Source organism: Cyclopterus lumpus, chromosome 6, assembly GCF_009769545.1.
Source record: "Cyclopterus lumpus isolate fCycLum1 chromosome 6, fCycLum1.pri, whole genome shotgun sequence".
Classification (NCBI taxonomy): domain Eukaryota; kingdom Metazoa; phylum Chordata; class Actinopteri; order Perciformes; family Cyclopteridae; genus Cyclopterus; species Cyclopterus lumpus.
In genome coordinates, this window is record NC_046971.1 from 14,986,584 (window position 1) to 15,004,350 (window position 17,767).

Genomic DNA, 17,767 nt, shown 5'->3' on the forward strand with positions numbered 1-17,767 from the left:
GACTGATTGGACAAGACTTAAAGAGGGGCGGGACTAGATTTATACAGATTGTACTACATCCGGTTTGTCACGATAAATCGTACTAATACCGGAAGTAAAATATGTTGCCGTCAATATAAAAAAACACAAAATCTGAGGGAGAGTACATGATGTTGATATGTTGTCCAATTATTCCATGTAAAAGGGATGAAACACGAGAGTCCTCTTCAGTGCTTGCCAAGTGTAGTGTGAGCGTAAGGCTGCAGTAATGCCAGGCAGTATTCCAGCACACAGCTTGTTGTCACTTCAGGGCCCTCTAGCAGGTTAATCTGGTCATGGCGATTGAAGTAAACATTTCGAGAAGATTATATGAGTATAGTGTAACAAGTATAAAGTCAATTTTACAACAAATCCTGCTGAGATATTTACTTAATCTTCAACGCAGTCTCAACTCACATTTTGATTGGTTTCTGTTTCACTTTGATGTGTTGCTCATTAATTATTTATTGGATCTGGTAATATTGTTCTCATTGTATTATAGTTACACATTCAAATGTACAGTTCATTCATAAGGACAATTACTAATACCAAGAATGAATATATTATATTAGTAAAGTTTTCTAAACTCACACTTTTAACCTGAAAACTCGTACCGGAAGTACCAGTCACGTACTGACAGCCTAACCCAGAGCCGTCTGAACACAGACTTGACGCCCCTTGTTGACTGAATGACAGCTGGTTCCGCGTGCTCTTGTGAGTGAGCTGAAACAGCAGCGCGAGGTGAAGACGACCTGGTGTACCGGAAGCGGATAGAGATGTTTTGGAGCTCAGCAGGTCGGCCGCGATGTGTTGGACTTCTGCGTTGCTGTTCCCTCACAGTCAGTCCCAGGACACCCACGACCCCTCGATGCCCTCTGGAAGCACAGTTCTTCTCCATCTCCGCCCCCACGAAGTCTCCAACACACGAGGAGGTGAACCAGCCTCTGAAGCAGTGGGCTGTGGCGGTGAGCCCCTTCTGCACTGTGAGGGCACGGCTAGGCTGCAGCATCTCCATCGGTCCGCTGGACCCGCACACACACCCCGAGGCGGACCGGGTCTTCATCACAGTTCACGGAGCGGACAGCGAGCAGCAGGTCGGCCCGGATCACTTGCACGTCCACTATGACGAGCGGAGCAAAGAGTTGCTCATCTCAGCCGAGAAGGTTAAGAGCAGCGTGTCGATTGATCTGGCTGCGCCTATCAAAAGTAGTGAGTGTCTCCTGTTGTTGATACGATTACAAGAATTCATGTCTACGTTGAATCTAAGGGGGCATGGTGGGCATGTCGCATGTCAGCATTGTTTTCCTCCGCAGTCGGCATATCATAGATGCTGTCTGATGTCCTTTTATCAGATCTCTTCATTACCACTCAAGGAAAAGGTAACGTGCAAGTGAAGAAAATGGAGTGTGATATCTGCAAAGTGCAAACGGAGAAGGGCGACTGTTTGCTGCACTCTGTCAAGGTGGGTGGGGACATGGCAACATAAACTCATGCTTATAGTAGAAAATACATGTCAAAACAAGTGGAGATGTTCGATTCATTAATATTGGCTGATTTCAGTATTAAGCATAATATAACTTTTGGGTCAATCATATTGTTATTGCTTTATCATTTCATACAACTACCAAAGTAGCCACAAAACCATGATTATTAAACATGGACACCTGGAAATGCAGCTATATTTATACTGAGACTCAGAACTAAGCATTGATTCAGTATTTGCTAATATATGGGGAGGAAAGTATAGCTTCCATATCACCATAACAATAACATGTTGTTTTGCATCACCAAAAGTTAGTTTTGCGAACTAATATATTTATTTTTTAAATTAAACAACCCACTACAGACTGTTGTTGTTGAGCTGATGTGTTCGGACTCGTCCAATTGTGCTTGATCATTTGTATTTCAATGTTACTTGTTGTATCTTAGGGTCATCAGGTTGAGGTCCATTCCCGTGGAGGACATGTCACAGGTGTGGGCACTATCCATGGCAATGTGGACATCAGCACATGTGGAGACAGTGTAAGGACAATACACTCGGCAGCCTTTAGGGGACAGCAGTAGGCTGCATACAGGCTGAACGTGTTTACAGCATTGATTTACTGGAGACTAAAACAAGTTGGATCATACATTACTTGGCTACAGTCATGTGCAGCGATTAGTTGTTTGTTTACAGGGAGTGGATGTCAAAAAGCTTCAGGGTACCACAATGAATATTTCAACAGAACGTGGCCCTCTGAAGGTCAAAGCCATATATGCTGAATCCAGCTGCGTCTCCTCGTGCTCTGGGAGAGTAGAAGTGGGCAATGTACACGGTGAGCAAACAGCAGCATATTCCTCATCTATGTTGTCTGTGTGGCTATGAGGGCTGCAGCCAAACTCAAATTTAGAGTGGAGGAAAAATAAGTTAAATGTTGTATTCATTGCACTTGAAGAAACAACATTTGTTTTTCATCAATTTGTGGTTCTTTGTTTGGTTCAAGAATACTTCAACAAAGGGAGAAAAAGAGCTGCCAACCCTACAATTAATCGGCGATCCAGTCTACCATCTGAGCTGCACTTCAAACTAATAGAAACTATTATTTGTGATTATTCTACTACTTGTAGTTCACTCTGTCAGTGGGTCCTTATTTTAAAAGAATCTCTCCTGCCCATGAGCCATTGTGACACAAAGCTGCATTATGTTAACTTGGTTTGTAAAGCAGGGCTTTGGTATGTCACGAATCCTGGGCTCTAATCCAAAGAGGGTCTATTTAAATGCAATGTTGTTGCAATTTATCACAAACTCTGTACCTGTTGTTTGTGTTAATTCATTGTTATAATAATTCAGGTTAGTTGTATAAAGTCTTGGCCGTAGAAATTATATCACAAAGACAAACAGCACTTGATGTGACTTGAAGGAAATGCATCACCCACATATCTTTTTAATTTCCTTTTCGATACAGTCGAGCCGCTTGCATGGAAACAATCATCTTGTTTAGCTTCAGTGATGCAGGTTTATGATGCATACAGTCTGGGACAGACGCTTTTCTTTGCGACATTTCCCGGTTATAACTGTTGTAATTTACCTGCTATGTTTACCCCAGAGAAGTATACAAGTTAAAACTGACCTTGTGTTTAAAGGTGACGCCACTGTGAAGAACGGGTCTGGAGATACAGTTATTGGTAAGCAAGCTGACCCAGTGATTGCACAATGAACTACGTATGGCATCCATCTGTCACTGTTAGAACCAAAACACTTCTGCTTTTGCAGATGGTTCGAATAGTTTCCTTCAGGTTTCCTCTCACAGCGGAGGCATTGATGTCTATGTGGGAGACGGTGGCAGCGCTGAACTCCACAGTCAGGAAGGTAAATGTGCCTTATAAGAAGAATATTCACCCGTTTTCCTTCCTGTTGAGTATATTATTTAGTTTATCCCTCTGTTTTACGTAGGAGCGGTGTGTGTGCGTGTCCCCTCCTCGTTGAAAGCTGCGATGGAGCTCTGTGGCACGTCGGTGGACATCAGCCCAGAAGTTGTTCTGCATGGAGTAAAAAACAACACCGCTGAAGGCCAAACCACAGTTACTGGTGAGTCATTATTTTTAGTACAGCACACTCCATGGCACAGTTACTTAACTAAATACTACAAGTAATTCCACACAGAACATTAACTTTCCCTTTTCTGTATTTCCCTCATTTACCCTGTTCTGTTTCTCTCTCAGGCTATATCAATGGAAAGCCCCCCGTTGACCAGTGGGTTAAAGCTCAGGCAGACAGAAACTCCGTCAGACTGAAAACACAAAGCTGGTTTGAATCCCTGAAGCTGGGGAGCTGAGTTATGAAGTTTATACTTACAGAGCCAGATATGTTCTATCACTCAAGAATGGACGTAACTTTACCTCACTTACTCTCATACACACACACACAGTGTATACAAGTCTGTGCTCAGGATATACTGTACTTTAAATAAATACATCATATATCAACTATAGTATTTAACAGATATCCTGTATGCGTTAAAAGAAACAATCACTGTACATACAATGCGTTTTGAAAGCATACTATTTGACTGCACATCAGTGTTGGTCTGTGATGAACTGTGAATGGTTTGAATGGGAAATATTGCCAGCGATTGAATGTCCTCTGTGTGGTGTGTAAATACAAAAACAAAATGTAAGTCCCTAACAACAGAAACAAATAAAATCAAGTCAAATGCAATTACAAAGTGTTATATAAACAAAGGATAAACCAAGATTGTAGTATACAATAATACAGCATTTTAATTTAGAAATTACATTTCTAGTGGGGAACACACAACAGTGCACAGACACAGACTTATAAACAAATAAATACAATACATTTTAGCAAGTATATGTATATATAAATAAATAAAGTATGTGTATATATATATATATATATATATATATATATATATAAATACATGTTATGTATATATAAATAAATCACATATATATATATATATATATATATATTTATAAATAAATAAATAAAGTATAACATTTCTTATATACATATAAATCTATGATGGTCATGCCTTGGTGCTAAAGATGCCAACTTTCCATCCACAAAGTGATCTGTGTCCTTGTTGTCACCCTCTCTAAACAGTTAGTGGTAGACTTACATCAGGACAGCAGAAAGTCTCTACATCTTCCGTCGTAAACTAAAAACACATCTTTTTCGACTATAGCATTACCATAAACTAAGGATCCCAAACTCATCCATAAAGAAGACTTACATAAGAATTCAGAGCGGAAATCACAAATTTATTCTCCGGTTATCTAACATGGAGTTATTAACCCACTAGAGCCTTGCAGGGGCAAAGACAATATGTAACAATTTATGTAAACTCAAAACAGAAAAGCACAGGACATTCCTTTTGTGAGGAGCTGATGACATCTGACGCATCACGTGTCTCGGTCTAGACAGGTTGAGACTCGACCTGATTACGAACCAGGGATTTGGGATTTTTACCATATGAATCATCTTTGTTTATCTCAAGTCTATCATGCAACATTATTTGTGGAAAAAGCTCCTTGATTATTTTGAAATAATTTCCCAAAAAGTAGGGTGACTGATTACACAGGGCTGTATTTGTACAAACTTATTACCGATTGAGAGCTGTTTATTTCCTCTCTGTACTTGTCAGTCAACACTGACTGCTGATCCGCCACTTTGTGTCATCAGTCTTGATGGGTCTTGTCACTGGAGACACTATTTGGCCCATGTTGTATCCAAACCAGTATGGAGGGTTGTCATTGCTGTGTTCCCAGTGCTTCACATGTGGGCGAAGCTTTAGAGCGGCCACCCTACAGGAATAAATGCTCTCCGGTCATTAAAAGCTGTTGTGCAGGATTCTAACTTTGCGGGACTCTTCTAAACCGTCTTACTTGGAGATGCTGCTGCAGCAGACCATTGAGATGGAGCCGAGTGGAGGACAGACCCTCTCTAAGCGCCGGAGACTGCGATCTGTGAGAAGAACACAGCCACTCACATCAAGTTCTCGCAGGTACTGAGATCCACTTGTCAGATACTGCACTGCCATATCTGTCATCTGAAGCAAGACAAGAGGAACAAAAGGAAACATTTGGCATGGAATGAACATTTAAAGACGTGTGAGTGTGTGTGCGCACACACCTTGGGACACCCCGACATCCGCAGTGTGACTAGACCTCTGCAGTAAAATGAAACCGCTCTGATGGCCGAGTCTGACAGAGCTCCACAGTGAGACACGTCAACATGCTCCAGATCTCTCACAGTCTTACACAGCTTCTGCCCTCGTGAAGAACAAGAGAGATGAGAGAGCTGTTGGGGAAAATGAATGTGGAGGGAAACCATGTCTTCAAGAAGACATGCACACCTTCCTCTGTTCACATCTCTTAGTTGTCAGTAAGTGAAACAATCGTGATTTACTTTTTTTGGGAATTTCTTTTCTACTAATTTCCTGTCAGTTAGAAAAGGAAGTAAACTCAGACACACACAACATTATAAGCTGTTCTTCAAAAAAGCCACATCTGGCATGATTAATATACCTCCATGCCAACATCTGTGACGGAAACACATCCAGCAAGAACTAACTTCTTCAAGAAAATTCCCTGAAGAGATGCCAGACCCTATAAATACAAAGTTACAGACTATTCTCCACTAAGGCCAGTTGTATTGTATTGTATTTCTTTCAGGAAATTGTGAGAGTAAGAAACAATACCTGATCCTGGATGTTGCAACCGCTTATGTCAAGAGAGCAGATAGAGCTGCCACTCACCCACTCCAGACTCATATCGGTCAGTCTCTCACAATAACTCAAGTTGAGATGGTACAGTTTACACAACCTGATGAATTGTGCACACACAAAACACAAAAAAACGGTTGCATAAGACTATTAAACCAGAATGAGATATGTCTGTGTTGTGTGTGTGTGAAGTCATACTATATACTGTACCTTTGTGCAATCCTCATTACAGATGTGTCTGTAATGAGACTGCAGTAACTGACATTCAGCTCTCTCAATTTGGTGGATGAGGAACCTTCTGTCAGATACTGGATCCCAGTATCACTCACCCTGAAATACACACAGTTCCATTAAGTCATGTATAAAGAACGCATAGGATATAAAACTACTACCAAAAAAAACATGGAGATTGTACCATTAATGCCTCCCAATTTACTTTCTGTATACCACCAATTTCCATCAATGAATTAAAAAAGAATATAAAACTACAGCAGCAACAAACACACACACACACACACACACACACACACACACACACACACACTTGTTACAAAGTGAGATGTCCAGGTTGTGCAGGTTCTTGAGCTTGGCCACAGATTTGAGGCTGGCATCAGTCATTCTGGAGCATTCTGCAGCGTGGAGTCTGCGGAGGCCTTGTGAGCTGCTGCACAGGGCCTTCCAGCTCCTGTCTGTCAGTTGATTGTTACCTGCAGTGCACATCACATGGGGCACAGAACAGACAGCATAAGTGGAACAGAATTACCTCTGTCCTTTCTGTGGATGTGTAAATAATAGAATAACAGATCTCACCCTGCGTCCTAAAAGTCTTCAGTTTGGCGACTTCAGCGATGGCTTTTAAGGCAACGTCGGAAATGTGAGGAGCATCCAACAGAGAAACGACAGACAGACATTGACATCTGGCAATCAGCGCCTGTTAGAAAAGAGTAAGACTCAACACCTCTTTCTGATGCCAGGGGTGTGTGGACAAAAACAATATGCATGCAAATTCTTTTTGTAATTTATTCCTTGTTGTCTGTGTCTTTGTTCAACGCTGCAGGGCTAGGATGTTGACCCTGTATGAAACCCGGGATGTATTAGAAATGAAAAAAACATACCAAGACACAGCTATCTGATAGCGTGGGCATGTCATTGATCACGATCTCCTTGAGTGAAGGGCATCCGGCAGAAATGTATCTGAACCCATTTACAGTCATCTGGGAGGAGAGAGAGGAAAATATGCGTGTTGGAATCCGAATTAATTTCCTGGAAGCCGTTTTCCTTGCTGCACACATTGCCAGGGGCCCATAAAGTGAAACATCTGGAGGTAAACTAATCCACATTCCCATAGGAAAAGTACATATTATGTTGCAATGCATGTGATTATGTTATGCAGAGTTGGTGGGCCATAGCTGATGGTATAAACCCAGCCCTCCTCTTGGCCACAGCTGCCTTTTACCCTCCCTCTCCTTCAGATCTTTGTTCATTTACTCTGAGCTCTGAGTACAAACAGTCACCAGAATACTCCCAGAAACTCCAACACGTGGAAACAGAGAGGAGTGACTGGATTTATCCACGGTGGACTGAACGCTCAAAGAAAAACAGTGTCCTTTGTGGAGTGAGTATATATCAAACTGAGGAGAGCATACCAACTGACCTGAGTGCAGCCGGACAAGTTGAGGTGGACAAGATTGTGGCAGCCATTCCCTGTGGTCAGGTACATAAAGCCTTTATCTGTAAATCTGTAGCAGTACGCCAGACTCAGGTATTGAAGGTTGAGACAATTCCTGTTTAAAATCAATAGTTAGATTAGTTTATATACAACACTTATTTGCGTTTAATATTTTGTAGATTATAGTTGGTTGGTTTGTTGTTGTTTTTTGACAAAAGTTTAAATTTGAATACATGCATGGTATTTTGTATAATACTGCCAGAGAGAGCTAATGACGGAAATCTGTTGAACCTGCAAATCTATCATCAATGTCATCAAACAGTTAAGACGCTATGTTGAGTTTATGCATGCTAAATCGTTAAACTGGCACCGGCCAGGCGGCTCTCAGACGAGCCGGCAGCACATTGGAGAAACAGAAATAAAGATATTATATAACCAAGGGGCAGGAGGCCAGAAAGGAGTGTCATACAGGAATTTGTTTGTTCAACTTGGAGAGTGAGCTTGACCACAACTTAGAGCACACATCTTAGTGACATGGCAGTTTGCCATAACTGAAGGTTTACCTGGACAGTTCTCTTAGAGTTTTGTTTGTTATAAGTGTGCAAGAAAGATTCAAGTAGAGCAAACAGGGACAGCCCTCGACGATTCTCTGAACCATCATATCCTGTTGAAGAGCAGAGATTGAAATGTTACTTCAAGTTCTCTCAGAAAGGCACCTGTTCGAAGAATGTATGGCACGGTCTAATATCACAATCAACTATGCATTAACAAACATTTAAACTACTTGACTTGTATTAAAAGTTTCAGTTTTATGTAACAATCAGAGTAAAACTACATTTTTCCAAAAAATGTCAATCAACATTTTCATTGATTTATTAAAGGACCGATTATGATCAATTTCAACAATCTAGTTTTCATTCAACTACAGAAAATATTGTAAACGTTAATGTTATATGAAGATTATGTATGTTTCATCTATACAGTATCATCATAGTCTTATACATGTTTTACTTACTGTAACATTAAAACACTCTGACAAATTAAGGTCCTGGATATTTTTGCATTCACCTAAGAAAACACAATGCAGAGAAAACAAGTAAGAAGCAGAAGAAACAGCTGGTCAAACTACAATGATGTCCACTTTTAGTGGAAATGCATTGCTCTAAATTTTATATGCAAATTGTGATATAATAAAGTATAAAACGACAGTATGTAAGGAACAATTTCTGTCTTAGTACTCTGCCTTCCTTCAAAGCTGTGTACACATTCCTGAACAGCGCTTATCTCTGACATAATGTGCCACCTCTCTCTTCTTCCTCAGGGTAAGCAGCAGCTGTGTTCCATCAATAACAATGTTCACCTTTGACACATTGCTTCTGTGTCCAGGCCTGTTTTCTTTGTAACCCAAAATCCTACTTTTCTCCAGCTCTTCTGACTGAAAAGACAATAACTGCAGGGCACAGGATGCAAGTGACCTCCTCTCTCCTCTTAGCCTCCCTGCTCCTCCTCCTGCTCCCGTCCACCGAGATGAAAAGACCAGGGAAGGGTAGAGGCCTCAGAAGAGCAAGACATAAACTCACACAGGACAGGTATGGATTTAATTGTGGGCCATGTTTGTTCAAACCATTTATCTCTGACTCTAATAACCACGTGTAGACTGTGACAAGCCATGTATTCATTTTGTCAGGATGAGAAGTGTTGGGCGTCACAGCAGATCGGGCCCCCCAAGGCATGTGACACCAGACTGCTCAGAGTTGACAGAATTTGAAGACGTGTTCATAGACTGTCAGGATCGACGCCTCACCTCCATTCCCACCTCACAGACCTGGTCCAAGCAACCAAAGCACCTCCTTCTGGCCCGTAATAAGATCAAAGTCCTTCGTGAAGATGCCTTCTCTGGATTTGAAAGTTTAACCAGTCTGGACCTGCAGCAGAATCAGATCTCTTTAGTGGCGGAAGGGGCCTTCCAGGGCCTGACACGCCTTACAACCCTGCTGCTGCAGCACAACCGCCTGGGAACACTTAGCGAGGAGCTCTTCCTCCCCATGCCAAACCTTCGCTACCTGCGTCTATATGATAATCCCTGGAATTGTCTCTGCCCTATGGACAGTCTCATACGCACCCTTCAGGTCCCAAGCAACCGTAATCTAGGAAATCATGCCAGGTGAGAGATTCCACAAAAATATATCTGTTGCTCTGATTCCACAGCTGCGCAAGCCATAACTCAGATTATCAGAATAACGAGGAGCCTGCAAAAATCACATCTGATTCCATCATGACTGAACATCGTTTCCTCTTCTAGGTGTGCAGGGCCCACCAGGCTAAAAGGCATGAAGTTAAAGCAGATTGACCCCAATTTACTTTGCAAGGGGACAGACCCAACCGGCGACCAACAGGGTAACCAAACAGATCCCATAGACCCGGCAGAGCCCATTCACATTCGCACGAAACCAGACGCAACCACATCTTGCCATACCTATCTTTTCCCCCAAATACGAATGGACTGCAGTAACAGAGGCAAGTTCAGCTTTTCCCAAAACAAGTTTCATTAATTGTACTTACTCTAATGTTTTTTAAAAATAAATTCAGCACATGTGTTTCTTATGCAACAGAAGGGTTAGAAAACAATGGTGCTTCACATTATAGAGCTTGTATGTTCGTGATTAAAGATTAGTGTTGCATGACTGGAATGACTAACTTGCATTTCTCAAAATATATTCAGGGCCAGACTCAGGACTATCAAAGAGACATCTGGCTAGGCAGGTGTTTTCTATTCAACGTTATGTTGTTTGCATTCTTAATCTGTGACTGACTCTACTTTATCGTCATGTGTCACCTTGTAAACAACTTGGAAAGCAACCAAAGTTTGGCTTATACATCGAAATAACTCTGTTGCAAAACCTGCGAAAGCATTTTAAATTTACCCAAAAATGACTGTAAATCAAATAATGTGTCACAACTATCTGCCTCATAACGGCAGGAGGAAATTCAGATTATGGAAAGAGGCAGAGCATTAATCGGTATCTGCACCAATTTTTCACTTGCGAAACTTTCTAAGAGTGGAAATTGAAGATGATTTCTTTATGCAGTCTTTTATTTAACAATTGTGGATGGTAAAGATGATCAATCTATACTTCTAATCAATACATGGCAGAGGCAAAGTAATTAAATGTATTTGAGAACCGTATAAGTAACTTGTTCTCCTCTATGTTCAGGTCTAACTGAGGTGCCTTCAAATATTCCAGAGGATGTTGTTCATATCGATCTGTCATATAATTCAATCCGTCATCTCAAAGCCAGAGATTTCCACAGAGCAAGGGGCCTCAGAAGCCTTAACATCAGTTATAACAACATGGAGCATATTAACACAGGTATGTGTGCTACTATTTCTGTATAACAAAGTAATCATCACCAGTAAATATTAAAGTGTGTGCTTAATATTTCCAGCAGTAATATCTACCATGATACAACTAAGTTTTTCTCTGGCTGATAGATCAAATATGGAGGTTAAGAAAACCATTATACAATTGCTGCTGACTTCTGTTTCCCATATTTCCTTTTTAGAGACATCTTTGTGTATACAGTATTGGCTTTATTTATAGTGGGAAATGCGAGGGACATAATGTGATCACTGTGCTTAAGTGATTCAGACACAAACTGAACGTCAACTCGCACATTCCTATCAGAGTTGGATTGCATCACTGTTTTTTCTTGGTAAATAATAAACAGCAACAGATCTCTCTTAATATAACTAAACTGAGAGAAGCAAGAGGTGAATGCATGATGTGCTAATGCTCTTTCTTGTTGCTCTCCTAGCTTCCTTTTCTGGGCTGCTGCATCTGCGAGAGCTGGACCTGTCCAACAACAGCCTGCATTCGGTCCAGTACGGTGTTCTTGAAGACCTTTACTTCCTGTCACAGCTAAAGCTGGGAGGAAACCCCTGGGTGTGTGACTATAGGTAGGTTTTTGGCCTTGAATGTTTGCAATATCTTTCTTTAGACAAATGCAAATAATTATTAAAAAGCTATTGCATTTTTTTCAGCATCCACTATATGGTGTACTGGCTGCGACTGCACCCAGGGGTGAGACACTCTGGCCTCTTGTGTCGATCTCCTCCTGAGCATACTGGGGAGAGTGTAGCGGAGTATGTGCATTCCTACAACAGAGAGTGTCCAAAGGACAGACAGCACAGCAGAACAGATCAAGACCAAACCGACCCTGAGCTATGGAACACACCAATGGAAGTGCAGGGAGAACTGGAGGAGGAGCTGGAGCCGAGCCACTTGAGAGTCCCGCAGAAATACCAGATCATCAGGCTGTCCTGATTCAAGTGAAACTTTGTCCTAAAATTTGAGTTTGAAAAGTCTCTTTGTTTTCCCTTCATTTATTTCCTTTCATTATCATAAAACTGTCTGTATCAGATGGAGAAACTACATTTTTCCGTGTTGTTTTCATATTTGTTGTCTTTTTAATCAGAATATAAGAGTTGACAATTCATTGACTCTCTTGACAAATTATTACAATAATCTGTATGTGTCAATGCACACCTGAGTGAAACATGGGTATTGCAGATCTGGCAACAGAAGTTGAAATACTCACTTATACATTTCAAGCTGGGCCATTTTAGAAACGTACAGCCGCGCAGATTGAGATGGATGACAAATGGGCGGTAGTTCTGCAGAATCTGCTTCATTGTGCCGTCTGTTATCCAGTCTTTCTCTACAGAGAAGTTGATCTAACAGGGACAAACATCAGGGAACATTTATACTCCTATTTCAAAATAGGACTTTAGACACCGCTGTGAAATAAATACAAGACCCAATCTCCCAGTACAGACCTGACTCCACAGTGTGCCTGACTGGATGATAGCTTTCCATGTGCAACATACCTCAGCACAATTGAGCAAGGTTCGCAACTCTAAATATTGGAAGATCTGAAGAAAAAACAATCATATGACATAATTGATCATTTGGAAAGGTGGGAAGTTATGAATTTCCTATTTCTATTTATTTCACCCATACCTGAGTAACCAGCTGTCACTCAATATTTGTGCAATGTCAAGGAGACAGTTAAACACCCAAATCCTAACAGGCAGGATGCACTGCCTCTTCTGCCACTTTGCAAGGCAGTGTGATGTAATTGTATAAGAAGTCTCCTTCTTACTCCAAACATAGTCATGCTGAACACTAAAGTATTTCTCAGGAGAAGTGTTGGACAGAAACACCAGAGCAAACAAAACCAGAACTGCACTCGCTTTGCCAGCGAATGTGAATCCAAAACAAACAGGAGCTATGACTGGTAAGTCAGAAAGATTTACTGGGGCCACTAGTATGAAAGTGTTCTCATAGTTATATAATACCTACACAAATATTATTATCAATATGCAAAACAACATAAGAGCAACAGATGAGAGAGTTATTCCATAAACATAACCCACTCTGTGGAAATGGGTAATAGGTATATTAGACCATAATGAGCTTAAACGGACGTTACTCAACTGGCCTCACAGAGACTGAAGGCTGTTTACGGTGGAGTCCACTTTAAGTCTTATGTAACAGATATGATCTCAACACTGCTTAGAAAACGGAGATGTGAAGCTGCTCCAGCTTTAAATCCAGAGCTATCATAGCTCTGTGTGGCTGAATGACCAGTGAATGGTGGTTTAAGAGGAACTACCTTCATTGCGAGGCTGGTCGGGAGCACTGAGAGTCCATCACATCCCTCCCCGATCTGGTGGACTTTGTAGCCGATTTCTATAAACCCCATTTCCAACCTCTGCAGGATTCACACAAAATAAAGAAATGTAGAAAATTGTTACAATTCATTATATTTTTTGCTCTACTTCCAAATAAATGTTTACCTTAAAGTACACTCTTGCCCTCTTTGAGTCCTTTGCAACATTACGCCATGCTGCTATGATACGCTCAAGGCGGCCAGCGTTTACAAGGCTCGCAAGTTTCTCGATGGCAACTAAGTTGAAAAGAAATTAAAATATTTTACATCATTTTTTAACAGCACACGTTTTTAGATTTTGCCATCTTTTTTAACAGAGGGTAACACGTGGGCTAAATTATGGCAACAATATTATGATCATAAAGTTGGATTGTTCTCAATTTTAAGACAAATTTAGCTAAACAATGTAGAGTTCAGTCTTCAGAGTAAAGACAGCATACGAGTGGGTGTATACGTTGGGGAAGAAACGGTTGTCAGGAAAGACTTTCAGTTTAGATACATTTCTTAACCATGCTGCATGTTTTCTCTGGCTATCAAATATACAACAGAGTCACAGCTTGCAAAAACAGTCAAAACTCCTCAGGATTACTTTGTCATTTGGAAATAATTAAGTAACCACCTACCGGCCTGTTTCTTCTTGTGTAATTTTACACAGTTTGACCATTTGGTGAGTGCAACCCGCTGGCATTTCCTCTCATAATGTTTCTTTGCCATGTCCATCTTCAGAGCCAGCTCTATTGTACCTCTCTTACTATTGTTAGTACATACCTCTACATCATTGACCTTTTGTCCAGTTAATCATTTTGTCCTGTCTAAATATTTAAAAAAACTTCAGTTGATATCATTGTGAGAAGAAAATTCTAAACATTTGAGATATAGTTATATTATTTCCATGTTATTGACTCCTGTCCTGTTGAGGTAATGGTGTGTCTGACAGTCTGCCTGTGTACTTTTCCACTGAATTAATGATGAACTGTGTTTGCTGTTGGTGACAGGAAGTGGAAGAGGTTTGCTACACAGAGACAGGTGAAAGGCAATATGTGAAATAGAATATCGTCATGAGCTCAGCAACTTGTGAACAATGACTCAGAGAAAAAGTTCAGCACTTTCATTCACATTGGTCACATTTCTGAGGGACATATAAGTGTCTCTCTCTTGGCATTATCAATGTTTTATGGATATTTCTTTGGATTCATGTCAGAAGTTTGAACTTTTTGAGTGAAAGGTTATTTGTTATCGTCTTCTTATCAGAAATGTACAATTTACATATAATGTGTATATTCAAGACATGAAGAAAGGTAACAGGTGTTTTAAAGCTATCATTATCCAGATTAATGTCTGGATTGCTCTTAGTGACATGTAAGCCATCACTATGCAGCCCTTTGAATAAATTCTCCACCTGTGCTTGTCTAATGTGGTTGATTTTCACACAGCACCAGCTGTTGACAATCACCTAATTGCAATCAATGTGAGCAGAGTCTGCAAAAGATGTTAGTATCCTTACTGGCTCCCAAACATTCAGGGGAAACAAAGGAGGGAGCATGACTGATTGGTAACTGTGCTGGTAATTGTAACAGTTTGCTGCTGCACGTGAACTCACTGCCATGGCTCTTTCTTATGGGTAAATAAAATACAAGTGTATTTTTCAATAAATTTGCCTTGTGTTATTTATCTTTCTGACTTGCTTTTTAGGGTTTCTTTGCTTCGTGCTCTGTTGTGGGGCTGTATTTGTTTTCCTCCTCAAAAAGGTAAGAATTTCTGTATTATTCCTGACCATGTTCAACCATATGAAATAAATGCAATGTCTGTTTATTCCCTGTTAGGTTACAATATTGCACATGGCTACTCTCTCGATGATGAATTTAGTCGCCATGCAGGAGTGCTTGGTCCACAAGCATCAAACCAGTTTCATGCTACAGCATCTTTAAACCCAAACCAAGACTCTGTTAGTCAAAAGGCCGACAGGCAAGCTCTGAGACACCAAAGCTTTGTTCCCCTTCAGAGAGGACCAGTCGACCATGAAAACAATAAGCGTGCTGGCTTTGTTAGTCTCAGTGACGAGATGAAAAAAATCAAACCAGAGTCGGACCGTGATGTCCCGTCCTCCCCCCCTGAGCGGGAAAGTTCTGGTCAACACCCCTTTGGCCTTTTAGTGAAGGAGCACACAAAAGGGAAAACTAAGTCGAGCACCAGTTTCTCAACAATCAGAGATTTAAAACTATTTATAGAATCAATGAAGAGATCTTTCTTAATGCCAGGAAATGTCATGGGTGGACATTTTCAAACTGCACGGGAAATTATTGAAAACGAGATGGCATCCAATACCCAAAATGTAAATACTATGGGGCAGCATGGCGAAGGCTATAGGTCTTATCCTGCAAAAGAAGACACCGTCCGTGATGGCGCCAGTGGAAATGAAGACTGGAGTGAAGCTATGAATACAGCGATTGAACAGAGCGCCAACTACCAAATGCCAAGTAAAAGCCTCTCGTACCCTGATACAGTCGACTCTGCTGCAAGTCTCATTTCTACCAGTGTTTATGACAACCAAGGCGATAGCCCGGGCTATGCTTTCTACCCACACCATCATTTAGCAGCCACAGAGGATGTTTCAAGTAATTATGGAGGTTTTGATCGTGGTGGCATTTTGGGGGGAAACCCTGATCGTTTCACAAGGGCTCCTGATGAGAGAAACAAAGCTGTTCAGTCAACAAGCTACAAGCCCCCTAAACAAATACCCTATGGTTCATTCTTTGGAAATGATTTGTCTTTCAGTGGCCATGTGACTGCATCCCCTGTCAACCATCCAAACAGCCCATCCCACAATTTCAGCAACTATTCAAGTAAGACTCAAACCACTGAGAAGAATATCCAGCAACAACCAAAATATACATTTAACAGTAAAGCCTCTGTAACAGGGGATCGAAAACGATCTGGTTTAAAACTTTGGAAAGATGTCAAAAATCAGGAACTAAACAGAGTGGCTCCAGACGATATCCTGACTACACCAATGCCCCCATCTTTTAATTCCTATGGTCACGTTGTATATGTCAGTGTACCAAGAGGTCAACGCTACATCCCAGATTATCAACCGGAACATAGCAAAAGTGCAGCCAGATCATCTCGGGCCTATCAACCCATTGTTGGCCAACAATCAAATTCTATAAATCTCATGCCCACTGCCCACCTGCCTGTATCTACTGGTTATGTTCCTTTACTTTCTAATAAACCTTCACCACAGAATAGTAGTGTTCTTGTGAGAGTTCAAACCAGCAGCCCACATAATGCTCAGAATCTAGCTTTCATTAGAAAGAAGCCAGTTAGATTCTACACAACGCTTACGGCGCAACCTTCCAGCTCTCTTCATGGCTCAAGCAGACATGATGGCTATCTCCAAGACCATGGTGTTAGTCCTTTCACCCTAACTGCCCAGCCAATAGATGAGAAATCAGACCTCTCCAAGCAGAATCGAGTCTCTGCCTCTCGTGGATCAACACAAAAGGCTGAAAATACCCAAATTCCAGTTTCTAGTGGCTTGGATTCCACCAAGTCTGGGATCTCATCTCTCTTTCAAGTTGGTGACGCAAATACCAACTCAATAACTAACTTGGCTCCAACCTCAGCACCAGAGAGACCCTTTTCAAGGTTAGTTGCCAATGATGTCAGGTCCAGGAACTATGGAATCAATAATGAAATCTCGGATATACGTGGTGCCAGAAACTCCCTGGGCTCCTCCTATTCCCCACTTAGACGAGGCATTTCTTTCAATAGGAATTATGCGAGTGCAACCAGACCTGGCCTACACACCTTCAGAAAACCGACAAAATTATGGAAGCGTCGAGCCATTATGAATAAAAAACCTGGCAATGTGGTCTACCGCCGTCCTAAACTTGCAGCCATGTCACCACCATCTGTAAACTCGTACGTTGTGCAGTCCAGAAACCGCTACGTAAGGAGCAAAGTATCTCGGTCAAAGACCTATTATACACCATCCGCTGGATGAATACAAGAACATTGGATCCCTCAATGTACAGAGATTGGAACAGTCAAAGAATCTAAACTGAGATAACATGGTATGGAAACCGTTCAGATATTTTACTTGTCAATATAACTGTTGTGC

General features: G+C 41.2%; 3 protein-coding genes across 3 annotated transcripts; 2 read left to right on the forward strand and 1 right to left on the reverse strand.

Moving 5' to 3' along the window:
* Positions 1–636: 636 nt before the first annotated feature.
* On the forward strand, positions 637–4,216 carry fam185a (family with sequence similarity 185 member A). Its single transcript, XM_034536063.1, has 8 exons — positions 637–1,227; positions 1,371–1,480; positions 1,948–2,040; positions 2,195–2,333; positions 3,142–3,183; positions 3,272–3,367; positions 3,452–3,586; positions 3,721–4,216. The coding sequence occupies exons 1-8, from the start codon at positions 795–797 to the stop codon at positions 3,831–3,833; spliced, it is 1,161 nt and encodes a 386-aa protein (XP_034391954.1). The 5' UTR covers positions 637–794; the 3' UTR covers positions 3,834–4,216.
* Positions 4,217–5,158: 942 nt separating this feature from the next.
* fbxl13 (F-box and leucine-rich repeat protein 13) lies at positions 5,159–14,433 on the reverse strand. Its single transcript, XM_034535953.1, has 16 exons — positions 14,271–14,433; positions 13,775–13,884; positions 13,591–13,689; positions 12,514–12,649; positions 8,930–8,982; positions 8,478–8,578; positions 7,900–8,029; positions 7,361–7,459; positions 7,056–7,176; positions 6,790–6,952; positions 6,456–6,575; positions 6,222–6,345; positions 6,049–6,129; positions 5,654–5,788; positions 5,407–5,570; positions 5,159–5,325 (listed from the first exon to the last, which is right to left on the reverse strand). Exons 1-16 carry the CDS (start codon positions 14,365–14,367, stop codon positions 5,166–5,168), a joined length of 1,893 nt encoding a protein of 630 aa, XP_034391844.1. The 5' UTR covers positions 14,368–14,433; the 3' UTR covers positions 5,159–5,165.
* On the forward strand, positions 7,711–12,557 carry LOC117732781 (leucine-rich repeat-containing protein 17-like). Its single transcript, XM_034535954.1, has 7 exons — positions 7,711–7,959; positions 9,341–9,503; positions 9,602–10,078; positions 10,217–10,431; positions 11,130–11,285; positions 11,731–11,872; positions 11,957–12,557. The coding sequence occupies exons 2-7, from the start codon at positions 9,379–9,381 to the stop codon at positions 12,237–12,239; spliced, it is 1,398 nt and encodes a 465-aa protein (XP_034391845.1). The 5' UTR covers positions 7,711–7,959; positions 9,341–9,378; the 3' UTR covers positions 12,240–12,557.
* Positions 14,434–17,767: the final 3,334 nt, after the last annotated feature.

Coding starts and splice junctions, on each gene's coding strand:
- fam185a (XM_034536063.1), top strand. CDS start 795: ATGTTTTGGAGCTCAGCAGGTCGGCCGCGATGTGTTGGACTTCTGCGT. Junction 1,228..1,370: donor GGCTGCGCCTATCAAAAGTA/GTGAGTGTCTCC, acceptor TCCTTTTATCAG/ATCTCTTCATTACCACTCAA. Junction 3,184..3,271: donor GTCTGGAGATACAGTTATTG/GTAAGCAAGCTG, acceptor CTGCTTTTGCAG/ATGGTTCGAATAGTTTCCTT.
- LOC117732781 (XM_034535954.1), top strand. CDS start 9,379: ATGCAAGTGACCTCCTCTCTCCTCTTAGCCTCCCTGCTCCTCCTCCTG. Junction 9,504..9,601: donor CATAAACTCACACAGGACAG/GTATGGATTTAA, acceptor TCATTTTGTCAG/GATGAGAAGTGTTGGGCGTC. Junction 11,873..11,956: donor CCCTGGGTGTGTGACTATAG/GTAGGTTTTTGG, acceptor CATTTTTTTCAG/CATCCACTATATGGTGTACT.
- fbxl13 (XM_034535953.1), bottom strand. CDS start 14,367: ATGGACATGGCAAAGAAACATTATGAGAGGAAATGCCAGCGGGTTGCA. Junction 13,885..14,270: donor ACACAAGAAGAAACAGGCCG/GTAGGTGGTTAC, acceptor TTTTCAACTTAG/TTGCCATCGAGAAACTTGCG. Junction 7,460..7,899: donor ACTTGTCCGGCTGCACTCAG/GTCAGTTGGTAT, acceptor CTCTCCTCCCAG/ATGACTGTAAATGGGTTCAG.